General features: G+C 36.8%; 1 protein-coding gene across 3 annotated transcripts in view; it reads left to right on the top strand.

Annotated features, from left to right (window-relative positions):
* The window catches only part of ttn.1 (titin, tandem duplicate 1), a 150123-nt gene that overhangs the window by 20450 nt on the left and 111639 nt on the right, over nt 1-18034 (top strand). For 2 of the 3 annotated variants that reach the window (XM_046845791.1, XM_046845790.1), the window contains exons 34-43: nt 110-394; nt 508-633; nt 925-1113; nt 2538-3026; nt 3283-3783; nt 4062-4103; nt 4507-8268; nt 9138-9416; nt 17332-17622; nt 17720-18007. In XM_046845791.1, the coding sequence (XP_046701747.1) occupies nt 110-394; nt 508-633; nt 925-1113; nt 2538-3026; nt 3283-3783; nt 4062-4103; nt 4507-8268; nt 9138-9416; nt 17332-17622; nt 17720-18007 (6252 nt within the window). The remainder of the gene's footprint in view (nt 1-109; nt 395-507; nt 634-924; nt 1114-2537; nt 3027-3282; nt 3784-4061; nt 4104-4506; nt 8269-9137; nt 9417-17331; nt 17623-17719; nt 18008-18034) is intronic. The other variant, XM_046845792.1, reaches the window with a different exon arrangement.

The following is an 18034-nucleotide window of genomic DNA, read 5'->3' as shown; positions in this document are numbered from 1 at the left end:
AAAGCTTTTATATTATTTGTCAATTTGTAGTTCTTTGCTGTAGATTTTATTTTTATAGGCAATTGATTGAATTTACTCTAAATGTTAATAAATTTTAAATACAATTCAGTTCCCGAGCCTCCTCAGATCATCAGGCATATGGAGCCTTTGTCTGTCGAGGCTGGAAAACCTGCACGCTTCTCAGTGGAAGTGACCGGCATCCCTCAGCCCCAGGTCTCCTGGTATAAGAACTCTCAGGCATTATCCCCTGGATTCAAGTGTAAGTTCCAGAGAGAAGGAAACGAACACACTCTTCTACTCATTGAAGTTTTCCCAGAGGACGCAGCTCAGTACACTTGTGAAGCCAGAAATGACGTTGGTCAGGCCACCAGCTCAGCTGTACTCAATGTGGAAGGTATGCATGAAAAAGCAAAAAAAAATAGCTCAGTAAATCGTCTTTTGATAAAAATGGTCAAATGATAGCTTTGCTTTAAAGTCATGTTGGTAATGTCTGTATTTCTCCATCAGTTTCGGAAGTGGTTTCTCCAGATGTCGGAGTTCCCCTGTCTCCACCTGTAGTAACATCTTCTATAAATGATGTATCTGTTGAAGAGGGAGAGTCTGCCAGATTCCAGTGCCTTGTTTCTGGAGAGGGTAAGGCATATGTATTAAAAAATAATGACTCAGTCCTCATTAAACTACACTATAGTACTAAATATACATCACATATTCATAGACCTTGAGGCTTTTATCTAAGTCTATTAGATAAATGTCTAAACAATATGTCCAGTCTTGTATTGTTCATAACAGCCAGTGAAGATTAACAGTGATGGTGCATTATCTATTATCTTTGTAAAAACTTTTGATGTAATACTTATTTTTAATCTTGCATTCTAAACCGAATGATTTATATCCGGTTTAAATTTTTCTTTCAATTTTTCGTAGATCTGAATGTTACTTGGTACTGTAACGATAAGGAGATTAAGCCATCAGACAACATCAGAATGTCCCAGTATGATGACTGCTGCCAGCTGGAGATTGTCAGAGCCTATGCTGAGAACAATGGGTCATATACCTGTGTTGCTCGCAATTCCTCAGGGATGGTCACTTGTTCAGCAGTTCTGAAAGTCAATGGTCAGTTAAAAAAATGCAAAACCATAAAAAAATTATCATTACGTAACTTTATATTACCTTATTACCTTGTATTATTTATGTAATACGTGTAATTGTAATTGGATCTATTTGCATATAGTATAGTATAGTAAAACAATTAGCATGCTGCATGTTTAATCGGATGATCCACTTGTTGAAAATCAAAACTCTTTTAGATGTGCCAGCCCAAATCTAGACGACTGGAGTACAACACAGTTTGACTACATTCACATTACAAGCTTCATTGCTTTTTTTTTTTTGCTGAAAGCCACTCTTTTCGCTTCTAATGGTTCACGTTTGTGTTTGTAAGTGAACCATAATTGTCATCAGTGTGACGAGATCTCCTGTGAAAGCACTCGCATGCGCACATTTGCCAAACCACATTAACATTAATAGAAGAGGCATGATGAGAAACCTCGGTCACTACATCTTTTGCCTCGTTGATCTTAGCTCTAAAGCTACTTTTCTTTGGACTTTTTAACCAAGTATGTTATTGGGCTCCACTCTACCATTCATATCATGACTTCAATAGGGTTCTTGCACTTTTGCCTGGATTGACATATTTCCACAAAACTGAGCAAAGTATCCCCATTCCTCTGCTGACTACAGTTACAATTGCTCCTCCCTTTTTTGGTAAAAACAACAAAAAAAACACGTAATAATGGATGCTGATGGGTTGTATGCGCATGTGCAAGTGACGTTTGATGTGCACTGTTGAAGATGTGTGTATCACAGAAGTTGCACAATGGCTCACAGTAGTGTCACACAGCAGTTTTGTCATCCCGCACTGAATGTCTTGCTGATACCTGGAGACTGTCTTATACCACATCTTATAACTCTTACTACCATAGATGCACTGCTTTACCAACTTCAACTCCACTAGTGAAAAAGAGACCAGGCTAAGTTTGGATGCTGCCACATTCTTAATTTAATGAGTCAATGGTGAGTGTTGCAGGACAGTAGATGTGTGTCTTACAGTACTGGCTTGATGTCGGCGACTACCAGTGACAGACCAACAACAGTTTTTGCTCTTACATCTGCTGCAATGCAATCGCATGGCCACTTATCAGACATGTCTCCTATTTGGAGAACTCATAAAAGTGGCACAAATCTGAATCAGATCTGGCAACCTATCAGATTAGTGCCACTTTCAACCTGTAATGGGAATGTAGACTTTTATCATTTATTTGCTTATACCCAATGGCTTTAGTAATTATTTGAATTGGTGGGCAGGAAAGTAAACCACACTGAACTTGGCCCTCCAGAAAAAACCTAAACACACAGACTGCAACACGTCACCTTTTCCAACTATAGCAACCTCACGCTGATCTAATCACCTCTTCAAATCCAAAATATAAATTTTTTAAGGCTGACGTAATTGTTTGATCTTATTTTTTATTACTCAGATCACAGTGTGCAAACCATAAGTAGGCAAAGTGTGTCAAGCAGTGAAGTATCTCTTGTGGAGGGGATCACAACTTCTCACACCTTGACTGAGACTCGTTCTTCTTCCACCGTCCAAACCTTTGAAATGATGTCCTCCGTGGAATCATTCACAACCTCCATGAAAAGCGTCCAAGTCCAGGAACACATGTCATCAGTGGAAGAATATTTCAGCACGCCCGCTTTGAGCTTGAAAATGAATGATCTCGTAGTCGGCCTGGGCGACATGGCCCAATTCAACTGCTCTTTCTCTGGGGAGCCTCTTAGTGAAGTTGTGTGGGACCATGATGGAAGGAAGCTTACAAGTACAGACAGAGTACAGTGTATGGATCATGGAGGAATCTTGTCTCTTACCATTCTCAATGTGCAACTCACCGACGAGGGAAGTTACAGCTGTACTGTTAAAAATGAAAATGGCGAGAATCAAACATCTGCACGCCTCACAGTAGAAGGTGCTTACAAGTTACATTTTTTTTATCTTTGATGTCCATTTCATCGTATTCTGCTTGCAATGCTGGTGTTTCATTTAAGCCTGCATTATCAATGACGGTGTAATATCTTGTATAATCCTGTGAATAGTCTAATTGTTGACAAGCTTGGCCTAATCATATACTGTCATCAGACTAACTTGTTTTTTATCAACTCTAAAAATTTCCTCTTACTGATAAATAATCCCTAATAAATTTCCATAACTTTATTCTCACTCAGCTAAAGAAGCAAACCCCAAAGCTGAAACCCCCATCCCTTCTGACTCTCTCAGTAAATCTTCTAAAAGTGAAAATGAATCGACTCCAAAGACAGCTGACAAAGAAAACCAGGAGTCCATCCAGAATACTGGACCACTAAATACCTTCTCCTTGAAAGCGAGCCAAAATTACTTTCCTGATGTGGTACCTTTGGTGGATCATGTCCTATATAAATCGGTTCAGCCAGAGATTCTTATGAAGCTACCCCCAGAAATCACTGCAAAGCAGCAAGACAGTGTCTCTCTTTATTGTTTAATCAAAGGAAATTCTTCTCCATATATGATTTGGCTACACAACCAGTTGATGGTTGAAGAGCCACGGTCATTTTCGCTGAAGCACGATGGACCCTTGTGCTGCTTAAATGTAATGAATGTTGAACCCCTGCAAGGAGGCACTTATACATGCAAAATTGTCAATGCTGCAGGAGACAGTGAGTGCAGCACCCAACTCAGGGTGAAGACAGGTTGGCATTTGCATGCTTTGCTTCTTATAATTCTTTTAGGCTACACCTCTATAAAAAATTATATTCTTTACTCTTATTCCATATAAGCACAATGTGATATCTCACAAAAGATTGCAGCGAATCTGTAGAAGGTTGGACATCCTTGAAGGTTGTTATTCTAGGGAGATGTGGTTGATTATATGTGGAATAAAAATCTATCTTAAGTTAAATGTACTGAGAAATGTGCATTATATTTTCCTGCTTCTTAACTTTGTGGTTCTTTTTTGTTTATTTCACAGCGCCAGGGGTGGAGGAACCAGTATATGTGGAAGAAGTAAAAGGTAATCTAAGCTATCAAATATATTTAAATACTTCCTCTTCCTTGTCTATTTTTCTTCTTCTTCTTCTTCTTCTTCTTCTTCTTCTTCTTCTCCCTTTTCTTCTTTTTCTTCCTCTTCTTCTTATACTATTATTATTAGTATATTAGTAGTGAAAAGATACTGGTTATATGTCTGGTACAAATAGAAGGTATATACAACAATTGTTCTTGGTCATGTACTCATGTACATTATTTATTTACTATAAATTATTCTTTATTGCACATATGTATCAACATAACACATTCAGTTTGCAAATGAAACAATCACACAGTTATGATGTGCAATGGTTTATTTGTATATATATTGATATATTTCTACAATATTGGTAATATTGTGACATAAAAAATGTACTTTTTGTGCACAGAATTTTCTAGCATGGCACTGTGTACGGAAGAGGACTCTTTCACCACAAACAAAACGTTTGAACTTGCACCAGAATCTAAATTCTATTCAGAAACGCTCGAGAAAAAAATTGAAAAGCCAGTTTTTGTAACCAAACTCTCCCCAGCAATTGTAACCATGGGTAACACAGCGAAATTTACTGCAATAGTAGCTGGATTTCCCAAACCCGTTGTTCAGTGGTACTACAATAACCAGGTAATAACCACCTCGTCTGTGTATACGTTTGTGCAAGAGAACGACGAATACACTCTGGTTATAAGCAATGTTAGAAAGGAATTAGAGGGAGAGTATACTTGTTCTGCAAGCAACCGGTTTGGCCAAACAACATGTGCATCTTATCTCCATGTTAAATTAAAAGATACAAAGCAAGTAGAGCAGACGGTCGGTCACCCCCCATATTTTACGAAAGAAATTGAGTCTGTGCAATGCACAGTTGGAGGACAAGCTGTATTTGAATACAAAGTTACAGGTTCTCCATTTCCTGAAATTCAGTGGTTCCGAGGCAACCATCGTATTCAACCTAGTAAATACTGTATTATCGTTAGTAATGTAGATGGTTCAGGCTTTATAAAGATAATGGAGATTCAGCAAAGTGATGGTGGTCTGTACTCATGTAAGGCATCCAACCCACTGGGAGAAGCATTTTGCAATGCTGAAATAATTGTCTTCCTTGATACAGTTTCAACATTGAAAAAACATGAGCAAGTTGGTTCAATGAAGCAAAAATCATACAAGGTATCCATGTCTGAACATGCCACTGAATCCCGTTTATATAGTGTAAATCTTTCCGGACATGCCAGAGCTAGTCTGCAGGAGGGACAACGGATGATCTATACCATTGGCACTGAAGACAGACAAGTAGTATCAAGTGAACAAGTAGATAATCTTTGTCAGTTAGATATTTCCTCTGCAACTGTGCACAGAGAGCAGGTAACTCACCAAGCTGCAGTTCTGCAGTCCCATGAAATGCAAGAGAGAGTATCTGTTGCTTTAACAGAGCCACAACATGCTGTGGCTGCACCCCAGAAACAGCTACACATGGCTGCAATGACCTCTGCTGTTCAAGAAAGCCAAGGCTTCACAGAACAGCACTCAGACCGTATCAAAAGTCCCGAGGTTATAGAGCTTGAGTCCACTAAGGAACAGCATTCACAGGCAATGTCTGCCATTTCTCAGAGTGTAACCCCGCTTACAATTGTGAAGACTGACCCTATTATATGCAGAGAAGGAGAAAGCTTACATTCTACCCCAGAACCAAAACATACTGTCAGTAGTCATCAGGTTGAAACCAAGTTGGCCATCTTAGATGAAGAACACAAAAACATTCCTTCTCTAGAAGAGGAGAAAGGTTTCAGAGTTGCAGAAGGGGTTAAGTTATTGTATTCTGCACTATCTTTGGAGAACCTGCAAGTTACAGAAGCTCATTCATCTATCTTATCATCTTTGGAATCCACTGAATGTTCAATTGGAAAGGAAACACCCAAACCAATCCTTACACCTGTAAGTGAAGTTAAGCACACTCTTTCAAAAGAAAGTCAATTAGAAATGCACAAACCAGTTGAAGAAGTTGCAGAGCTGTCCAAAGACCAGATGTTAAAATCAGCCTTTATTGCTGAGGAATTGCATACACTTCAAGCTGACAAAACTACACCAATCCCAGGTTTAGATAGTGCTATTTCGATGCAGTCCCAAAAAGAAGAGAATCAGGTGCTTCATTTACATGTCATCTGTGATCAACATACTCTTCCATCTCAGGATATATTTACTAGTGAAAAACCAAAAACTGAGCAAGCTGATGCTGGAAAAAGTGCAACTCTTTTACAATCAATGTCTGTGAATGAGCAAGCAGCTTTTCTTTGTGAGCATTTGTCAGCGTTTTCTTCTAAAAAGACAACAGAATCCGTACAACCACGAGAAGAGGCTCCAGCCAAACTATATCTTCAGTCTATGCAGACAGAGACTGCGTTATATAAAGAAGGATTACTTTCAGTCGAAAAACCGGATCAGCAAAAAGCATTGCAGAGACAAGAAATAGACCGTAAACATGTAGCTACTACAGAGGAAAAGTTAAAGCTCACAGCAGATTCCTCTAAAGATCTTGATGTTTCTGCAAAAGGGGTGAAACTTGAACACAGGAAAGAACCCCAACCTTTAAATGTTCTGCATGTGGTATCAGAACCTTTGCCGCTTACCAAGGAAAATCCTATAGCCAGTTGCGATAAAGAGCATCATGCACTGGTACAAAAGGAGGACCGCTGGAATATTATGCAGGCAATGTCAGTGTCAGACAAGTATGCATTAGAGGAAGGTCACACAGATAGGCTTAAGTCAATGGAGACGTTTACCTGCAAGGTAGATTTAGAACCAAAACTATCCATGCAGTCGGTTCATATTGAGGAACAAGCCATATCCACTGAAAGCTGTGCCACTCTTGAGGATGCTGAGCAAGATTTTGCTGTTCATATCCAAGAGGGCCAATCTGTAAAGCAGTCTATGTTAATCGAAGAGAAGCAAACTCTGACAGGGGAAATATCTAAGGATATTAGCAAAGCAGAGGCAAAAACAGTACATGTTTTGCCTGAGCCTTCCGAACCTCTTTTAGTGACCGAGTCTCAAGAAAGCAAAGCACTTCTGAAGGAACACAAATTTGTTATTCCTGCCCCCAAACCACACAGCTTGGACATCAAACATCAGTTAAAAAAATCATTACAGTGTGCGGTGGCCTGTGATCAGCCATTAATCCTGGCAGACATTGTAAGTAATTTAAAAGTTATAGAAGTCAAGGAGGCAAAGGTGCATAAGGAACCAAGATACGCGATGTTCTCTTATCTTATAACGACTACATCTGCACCAGTGGAAATAACAATTGTTTTTGAGGGCGAATATCCTCAAGTAGCTGATCTTAGGAGTGAACTTCAGACTGTCCTAAAATCCATAATTTATCAGGAACATCAGTTGTTTACTTCTGAACAGCCTGAGTCAATGCCAGTCTTCAAACCGCAGCAGGTTCAGGTTAAAACAACTACCTCAAAGGAGATGCTTTCACCATTGGTAGAATCTGTACAGTTAACTGAAAACGTAGAAGTGTTCGCACCAACGAAGGGTCAGTCTGCTGCTTTGAAGACCGAAACCAAAGAATCTTTCCAGTGCATAACTGCTCAGGAACAAATTATAGTAAAAGAGTCCAAACATCATGTGATTCAGATGGCTGTTGAAACAAAATCTGATATCCAAGAATCAATTCGGACTAGAGCACAAGAAATCAAATCAGTTCAAGAAGAGAAAGGGGTAGGTTTTGAAGGTATCACCACAAACATACCAGAGGCAACATTACCAGTGGAAAAGTCTAGATATTCTCAAGTCCTTATTGAGAAACAGAAAAAGGGAGAAATTATAAAAGAGGATATAACACTGATAAGAACTTCAGAAAAGGGTTTGGCCAAGGAGATTGCTTTTGAATTGCCATTAGAAGATATTGCTGTTGTGGAGAATTCTGTGGTTACATTTACTGTCTGTATCAAAAATGTGAACCAAGTTAGTTGGTTTTTCAAAGGCAAATCGGTCAAATCTGGCAAAGAGTTCAAATGCTCGAAACAAAATGATACTTATACCTTAGTAATCAACAAAGTTACAAAGGAAAAACATGAAGGAGAATACACATGTGAGGCTGTGAGTGACGGAGGCAAGGCCTCAACATCATCGAGACTCATGATTCTTTCAAGAGGTTTGATTATAGAGTTATATTTGTCACAACGAGCCATCTAATCCTTAACCGTTTTCATTTTAGGTGTAGTAACTTTAGATCATTACTAATTAAATGCTAGGCATCAACATTACCCACAAATTCCCATTTAATTAAGTTCACATTTCACCATTTACTTTCCATCACCTTTTTTTGGTTTCTTTGGGGATTTTCATCTTGTGTGAACACTGTCATAATTTCATCTTTTCATTTCTGAAATAACTTTCACTATTTTTATGCCATGGACTGTTCACGTGTTGGCACCAGAAGTGGACGATATGGCAATGTATTGGTTCAGTCAGTACTTACATTTAAATTTTTTACATTTGGCAGGTGCCCTTATCCAGAGCAACTTACAATTTTACAATGATCTTATTTATAATTCTGAGCAGTTAAAGGATAAGGGCCTTGTCAAGGGCCCAGCAGTGGCAGCTTGGTGGTGCTGGGATCTGAACTCTCAATGATACAACATACTGAACCTAATGGTCACTGACTGAGTCTATCAAAAACCAATGGTATCATAATTAAACTATACGTTATCACCATTTTTCCCATCTTCTTATAGATCATGTTACAATATCTTTTGTGCAACATAAAAATATTAAATTATTCCATTATAATTATATGTTTGCCATATCGTCCATGCTGCTTCATCTCATGACCTTACTCCCGGCTTCATCACAACATCTTTTCATTTCATATCTTTAATAGTCATACCATCTCTTTTCACAGTCGCTTGAGGACTACTGCTCTTTCCACCCTATCCATGCTTGAACCAGCTGAGCACAATCTATTAGAAAAGTAATGAATTTTATGAATAATTTCTCTTTTCTTTATTTTACACAATTCAGTGCCACCAGTATTCAAGAAAAAATTCCATGACCTCGAGATCAAAGTTGGCAGCTCTGCGAACTTCGAATGTGAAATAGAAGACGCTCCAAACGTAACCTTCAAATGGTTTAAGTCGAACGCTGAACTCAGGCAAAGTGAGAAGTACAAGATCATCAGCCACCATTCCACATCATGCCTACAGCTCCTGAACACCACCAAACCAGACAGTGGAGAATATATCTGCTGTGCTTCAAACAAACACGGCACTGATAGCTGCTCTGCTAAGCTGATCATCACCGGTAAGTTCATCGGTTTATATCATTTAAAGCTTTGCTTGCACAATGGAATCAATGATAACAAATGGGACCTAACTGGGCTAACTGCACATTTATCTACCAATGGTAGCTTGACAAGATGTGGGCTGGGAGACGCAGATTTGTTCTGTCTCAGAATATAAATGTCACATTTTATTATCTTAATCATTTTTAATCACAGTCTTTCCACCTAGCCTTATATTGAAAACTTGTGGAAAATTTTACTTTGCTTGTTTTCTCAACATAGAATTTGTAGCAAAAATGTAATGTTTGTATGTCTTCAGGGTATGTGTTAAGTGTATTTTGGATTCTTGAAATAACCTGAACTTAAATTTTACTCTTCGAGTAGTTTAAATATTACTGTTGTGGATAAAGCTATATAACAAGGCTAGGATATTTAGTATATATGTGAATAGTGCATTTAGTATAACTGTGAAAGGTGTGGTGTTTATACACTACCACAGCTTGTAGTGGATATTAAGTGTCTAATTCTTGTCATTCTAACCATATAAACACATATATGGTTACTTTCTTCTGAATAATATTATAACATTGAATTTTATTTTAGTCCCCGTCAATATGTGAAGAGTTGTTGAGCGTACACACCAACATTTTTGGCAGAATCACAACAAACATACAATACAACAAAGATGAAGACTGTCTGACATCTTTGAATTGTGTATTTGCCTGCATGACTTATATCTTATAATCATATATTAACTTTCAAGATGCAAAATGCTTAATAAATTAGTTGTAATGCTGAGCCTTTAAAAAGACAGGGACTGTTATGAGATATATTCAGAGTTAAGTTATTTAAACATGGAGACGATATAATACATCATATCTGTATGCAAGCCTCAGGTAAAACTGCATATTTATATTTCTTCTTTAATTCTTTATTATGATTTATTTCTTTATATGACAATGAAACAAAAAGTAGAGATAGTCTACATTCCATGAATACATTACATTTATAGCATCTTGTGGCTATATTATGTTGAAAATATAAATAAATCAAATGTAAACAAGGATGTGCGGAATCAACTGATATTATAAGTCACCAAATAATTCGAGTGTTAAAAGGGCAATAGATTTAGAGCTCTATTTTACAGTGATCATGTGATAATTACTAGGACTATTGACTAAAACCTAATAACTTGGACTATATATAAGTGTATTGTCTTCTTTCTTTGCTTTTTCAGTCCATATTTTCTATCCCTTATTTCTTCGGGCTTAAAAGCATAAATTTGTGCTTAAAGGCGGTGGTTCAAAAGCCCCTTCTGCACTGTTTCTCATCAAGAACCCTGGTTTGCTGAAAAATTATTTACAGAATTTAAATCACCAATTTAAATAACCAACTCCTAATATATTCCTATAAGATTAGTACAACAATCACAAGGCTTTTAACATTTAACATTATCATGCTGAGATTTTTCTTTTTTAACTTTTTGATCCTCAGAACCTCTTCCCCTTCAAATGCTGGATGTAGAAAAGGGACCAACTTCTGTGTTTCAGTGTGAGGTTATTGGTAACGCCCCGTTTGGAGTTAACTGGTTTGATAACATGAAAGCACTTCCTATGGACAAAAAACATGCGCTTGTTTTCCAAGATTCAGTTGCACATTTGAAGTTGCATTCTTTTGAAAGATCAGATGTTGAGGAATACCAGTATTGCTTATCTAACACTGTCGGAAAGATGTCTTCTGAATCAGGTGCTGAGTCGAGAGGTTAGTATGTCAGAGAAAGAGCAGGTTCTACTGATTTTCCTTTGCACTAACCAGTGTGTTGGAACTAACATTCAGAGCGGGTCATTTCTTCAAGCTATAATTTTTTAACAAGCATCTGGCATGATTGTGTGATCAACTTGCAATTTCAAAATGTTTCTGATTGCTGATTATTACCAAACAGATCAATTCAGAAAGGTTTCATTGCAATTCCAAGTTTCATTCTCGATCTAGATTCCTGGAAATAAGGAGCACAGTTCATGCTCGGACAAAAAAAAAACAACAAAAAACAAAAACCAGGAAAAAGTGAAACCATCTGAATGCAAGCTAATGTGATATAATGCATGATATATTTCACGACATGACATGATAGAAACCACTAATATTTATGCTAAGCATTCTTGCAAAATGCATAAGGGAATATGTAAATAAAATCTTTATTGCTTGCTGATATGTACAAAAAGTTTTGAAATTAGGCATATACCATGAAGCTATGAAGATTTGCCAGCTCAGAAAAATCCCCAAACAGCAACGTGAACCATGCTTATTTCAGCGACATCTTAGGCTGTCAACACAGGATCAAGTCAAATGGACCGTCTTAAACGTCTTTATTTGGTCATGGAATGATCTTTCATGGATTTTGCAAAAAAAAAAGTATTTGCCAAACATGGACATTTGATTGTTCAATCCTGACTTGAAACTGTCTATTGGTTTTCTCTCAGTGTCTCATCTGAAATTTTTTACTTCAGTGTCTACTTCTTTCCTATACTTTAAGTTTCTGCTGGAGTTTTTGTATTGCTTGTGTTTTATCCAAAAAAAAAAAAAAAACCTTTGGACGTTCCAATTCTTTTCAGGCTTTCAAGTTCCTCATCTGGTACATGTCTGGATCAGAGAAGAACAATAAACCATAATGCACAATACCTGAGCATCACTGTGATACCTTTAATTTAGGACTTTTCTTTCTTGGAATGCTTATTCGCAGCCAGCAGCCAACAAGTAACTAAGTGTTTCTCAGCAACAGAGACAGTGTTCTGGACCTGGATGGATTATTTAAATGAATTTTGATGCACAGCTAAAGGATTTTTTTTGAGCCAATGGAACTGATTTTTGCATAAAGAAGTGAAAATAAGATTATATATATATATATATATATATATATATATATATATATATATATATATATATATATATATATACACACACAGTATCTTCTAAATGCACTGATTTTGCCTTAGCATTTCCCATATTTTGCGTGAAAAGCGCTATAAAAATACTTGAAATATTACTTGTCCTCTTGAGGAAGATCTCTCTTAAAATTAAACTCTTCAGTCTTGGGTTGAGAAGAATTGTCTGGATCATTTTTGTATATACATTGGAGCCAGCTTATGGATTATTGTCCTGGATCAGATTCTTGCTCACATTCAGGAGGTCTCTTTGGTGCTACACCAAATAAAACCTCTTTGTCTTTTTCACTCAGAATCAGCACATATTTTGAAAAAGTTAAAAATGCAAAGAAAATTTCTCTTCTCTTGTGAAGAAGCTAAATTACATTTCCACTTCAATTCTTACCGCGGGTGCACATACACTGGACTCTATGAACAAATTGATACACAACTCTATGCCTCCAAAGATATACTACAAAGGTGACAGAGAATGCGTCCATCTTGGATTGCCTATAGTAGTGGACAAAATACACCACAGGAAACTATTCTTGTGAAAACTGAAAAGATGGAAACATATCTACCATGCCAAAGTCATCCCAGTTCCAGTTTCATAATATTGGGAAGTAATGCTTGTCCACTGTTATTCTTTTTATGACTTAGCATGTTCAATGGTGGCTAATATGTTACATTTGTGGCATAAATCACCTGCAAAGCGATCCAGTCCTTCTTACAAAAAAAAAAAAAAAACAGCTTTCATTGTGAAGAGGCTGACAAATAAGAAAAGAAGGGTGCTGTATACTTGCTACATATACTTTATAGCAATGTAAAATTCTTTCTTTACATGTCCCAGCAATGTTAGGAGCTGGGGCAGACATGATACAGCACCCCTGAAACACAGAGGTGTAAAGGCCTTGCTCAGGGGGCCAAAAGTAGCAGATATGCAAGACTGGGGCTTGAACCCTCATCCTTCCAATTAGTAACCCAGCACTTTACCCACTGAGCTACCACCTCCCATTTCTGTGTATACCCATTGAAGATGTTTAAACCTTGAATGCTCAGTCACTGGATTGCCAACAATATCTGTGACTTGATACAACGTCGGTAAGCAACTCTACATGAATTACAGATACAATACCAAAATCACACTGAACTTATGCTCCATTGAATCCTGAAATATTTGGATTGAAGAAATATCTGGAAAATACTTCACTCTTGTGAAGATTTAAATGCATATGGAACCGAGGGGAAACAGTTGCAGGTTTGTAAATTGTACACAGACTAAGAAGATCCTTGTCTAAGTTACCTTTAATGTCTTATTTGGTAATGTTTTAAATCATGCAGAGAGCAAGTTATTGCAGTGTAGGACAGCATGGTGCCTGAAATGATGTTTTGTCTGCGATTCTATTCAAGTTTTGATATTGTGTGATGAAAGGTCTCGGTTTGACCATGATGGGGCATGTGTCTTGAGAATCAGGTTTTCTAGTGCTTGTTTTTGTGAGTATGCATCAAACAACTTCTCTCCATTTGTCTTTGGTCTGCACGATTTCTGAAAGAGGTGTTCTATTCCTTCCACATGGATTTCCAATTTGGAAAGCAATGAGGAATGATTTGCCCTTTCGTTTCTAGCATGTTGCTGAGGATGGATGAGGATGCTGTACAAATCTTTACATCTGGTGTTTGCTGTTTTGACAAAACTATTGATTCTACTGCCCCTCTTAGCACCTCCATGCTTCCAGAAGAAGTTGACAGACACAGTCTTCCCAATTGACAGTAAACTGAAGCTTGAATGCACATTCACTGGAGCTCCAAAGTTGTTTGTAACATGGTACAAAGATGGAAAGCAGCTGTATGCCTCGTACAGATACAACACAAAAGTGACAGATAGTTCAAGCGTCCTGGAGTGCCTGCATGAGTGCAACAAAGAAACCCCAGGGAAATACTCTTGTGAAGTTTCAAATGCCTATGGAACTGACATCTGTCATGGCAATGTGACAACGGAGACAGGTTTGTATAACTTTGGATTCTTTCTATTTTCTACAGCATTCTTTTTCAAATAGATGACACCCATCATGGTTAGTCATATACTTTGGGTAAGCATAATTGATAGGGTTTAGGATCTTTTAGCATTTGCCTAATAGGGACTTTCTTGGATAACATGCTCAAGATTCGACATATATGTATATGCAACTTGGGCCAGAATATTCAGGATGGCAGTTTCGCATCATTACACAGAATAATATTTTGAGCACTATGGTGTTCCTCTCAGAACCTGCTCGATTTGGGAAGAGGCTTAAGGATATAAACCTGCCAACTGAAGCACTTGCAATGTACAATTTACAATCTTTAATAGATGACATGCACTTTTGCTTATGTAACATTAGCTGTACTCATAGAATACGGGGAATTCTGCCAAAGGATTCCAATTTATCTGCAATTAAAGGAGTCATGTGACTGGTTTTGTGCTCTTTCTATAAGCACCTGCTTCATTTGTGAAGAAACTCTCAGCTCAGGTCTTCCAAAAGAGGAAACAACAAAGTCTTAAATGCTTTTTGTGGTTCCTTGCATTATCTTAAATTGATAGAGGATAATTGATAAATGAAAAGATATCTTTTTGTGGGGGACTTGCCAGATTAATGCTGGCAGGAACTTTTTTATAAACTTCAGTTATACTCTTGGTGCCCTCAAATTTGCTTCAACCAAATAGTACCCATCTTAACCTAACTAGAACTAACTAGTTAATATTCTAGTCATCTAACCAATTTTCGAACTTTATTCACCTCCTATAATACCAGGCCTTTAACTTTATAAGAACTTCTAGGCATTATTAACATTAAAAAATATGTTCTATGGACAGGAAAGAGATTTGTTAGCACATTATTTTTAACTTCTGTAAATATGATTTTATAGTTAAGTGACCAGTTGTATTAGGAACTAGGCAAAGTAGTACACTGATAGATTTGCTTGATGTCTTACAGTGTACATCAGAAGAATAGTAGTTTATGTTTAGTGTGGAAATACAAAATCTATATAAAAAATCTCCTTTATCGACATATGTTTGAACAGATTTTTTGCTTCAGAAATTATAATTGCTTTTGACCTCTTTTAAGTTTATGCTGATTACTGATTTTTTCGATAGCCACAATAGACTTCCTTTTATGCTATTTTTCTTATAGTATTTTTTATTGTGTAAGAAAATGCTGAATAAGAAAAAGGTCTTTTTTAAGAAACATTTGTGCAAATTGTTTTTGGGCTAATTGCACTTCTGCTGTTGTAACCTGAAAGATCAAATTATATATATATATATTTACAATTTCACACAAGCAATTGTGTTGTTATATAATTATCAGTGTGTATGTCATTTGGAAATAGCCATGAGAACAAAGGTCTAGAGGCTCAAGCTTAAAATCTGCCATGCTGATATTAAAAAAAGACTGACATTTCTGACGCAAAATATTTTGGCTTTCTTTTGAAAAAGTTAACTGTTGTTTTAATTTGTTATAATAGGATTCTATATGGGTGCTTTAAGTATGTATATCTATCTATCTATCTATCTATCTATCTATCTATCTATCTATCTATCTATCTATCTATCTATCTATCTATCTATCTATCTATCTATCTATCTATCTATAGGGTTGTCAACATTAATGCAAATTTATTTTCATACATTTAACACTTAATTAATGCAGCGTGCATTTCTGTTTGACTTTTTTTTATTAAATATATAAATAATTATAAAAGACTCGAAGTTAAAACCTTCAAGCAGCACACATTTATTCACGACGTCCTTTCTTTAATCATTTTTAATCACTCAACATTTGTTTTACTGTTGCGTCATGATGCACACATCCTGCAATTAAAACCATCCGTGTGGAAACATAGCAAAAGATCCGTTTGGTGTCCTGAAGATTTATGAATTTTTAATGATATAAAGTATTTCTATTTGTCCAGGCCCATGTTGGTTAGAGTATAAAAAATTTGAAAAGTATTAATTTAAGGTACTTTTAGAACAGATGAAAATGTGCGATTAATTTAGTCATAAGCGTCATTTTGAGAGTCAGTTGAGCATCATATTTACCTTGATCAAGACAAATTAATAACATATAAATGTACAGATGTCACACCTTTTCAATACATAAAACCTTTCTAAGCATTAATAACAGCTTTACACAATCTGGGCATCTAGAAAGTTTGTTTCTCCAAACATTCAGCTGAAACTGAAAGCTTTGCCATAACTCTGGTACAACTTGCCAGAGGTGTTCTTCACTAGTTGGATAATTTTTTCTGACCTTGCGAACCAGTTCATCCCAGAGCAATTTTAGTAGGATTTAGGTGTGATGACTGGGAGGCCATTGTATAATAGATACTCCAGCCAACTGTTCAGACGTACGCTTCGGCTAATTGTCTTGTTGTATGGTGTATGTTAAGTCGGTTCCAGGTAGCTGCAGTGCAGATGGAATTGCATGGTGTTGAAGTATGGAATATTAGCCATGTCAGTTCATTTTCTTCTTTTTATTCTGAATAATTGTCCAACTTTTCCTGTTCCAAAACAACCTTATACCATTAAGCCTCCATTTCCATGTTTGACTGTTTAGATGAGTTTTTCTGTTAGAGCTTAAAACTTACAATTTCTCCCCAATAACTTTTTCTTTTTACAAACATTTAAATATATTTGTATTAAAATATTTATTCTTTGTAAAAAAAAATTGCTGTGGTATACGGTATTAGAAAATAAAACACTTATAGATGGATGTTTATGAGAAAATAGCTTTGGGATGGTAGCAATTTTTGTAATCAATTTTTATACTATGTATGATTAATACAAATATGACCTTAAGAGCTGGTGTTTTTTTAATTGGAATCAATAAAATTCACATACACATCCATTCATGGGGAAAGTTAATGTTTATCTGCTATATATTGTCATGAGACCTGCAAATATCTGTAAAAGATACGCACATCTATGTATCCTGAGTGTTTCATAACGGAGTGTACTACTTTGTTTCATTTTCAGAAGCAAAAATTCCACCAACCTTCACTAAGAAGCCTTCAGAGCATTTTGAGGAGACTGAGGATAAACCTGTAAAACTTGAGGGCCGTGTGTCTGGATCACAGCCACTGTCCATCAGCTGGTACAAAGATAACAAGCAGATTTTCAGTTCTGTTGACTGTGAAATGTCCTTTGTGGGCAACGTGGCTGCGTTATGTATTAAGAAATCCCAAACATCAGATAGTGGCACCTATACTTGCAGTGCCTCTAACGAAGCTGGTACTGCATCCTATAATGTGGTGATAAACATTACAGGTACAAATCTTTATTAAGATTTTGTCCTTTTTGAATAGTTTGTTTTATATATATGTTTGTTCTGGTCATAAAAATGAACTTTTTTTTCCTTATTAAGAAAAACAAATGCCACCAACCTTTGATCTGACTCTGAAGCCTATCGCAGTGAATGAGGGTGAGAGCCTTAGCCTTAGCTGCCATGTTTGTGGCTCTCCTCCTCTGTCAATACAATGGATGAAGGACAGAAGAGAGGTGATTTCTTCAGCCAACTCTAAGCTCATGTTTGTGGATGGCACTGCCACACTGACAATTGCCAAAGCATCCAGAAATGATGCAGGAGACTACCTATGCAAGGCAACCAACAATGTTGGTAGTGATTTCTCTAAGGCCAAGGTCACCATTAAAGGTATGATTGGAATCTTTAAATGTGAAG

Source organism: Silurus meridionalis, chromosome 3 (assembly GCF_014805685.1).
Source record: "Silurus meridionalis isolate SWU-2019-XX chromosome 3, ASM1480568v1, whole genome shotgun sequence".
Lineage (NCBI taxonomy): Eukaryota > Metazoa > Chordata > Actinopteri > Siluriformes > Siluridae > Silurus > Silurus meridionalis.
This window is presented reverse-complemented; position numbering and strand designations above follow the sequence as displayed.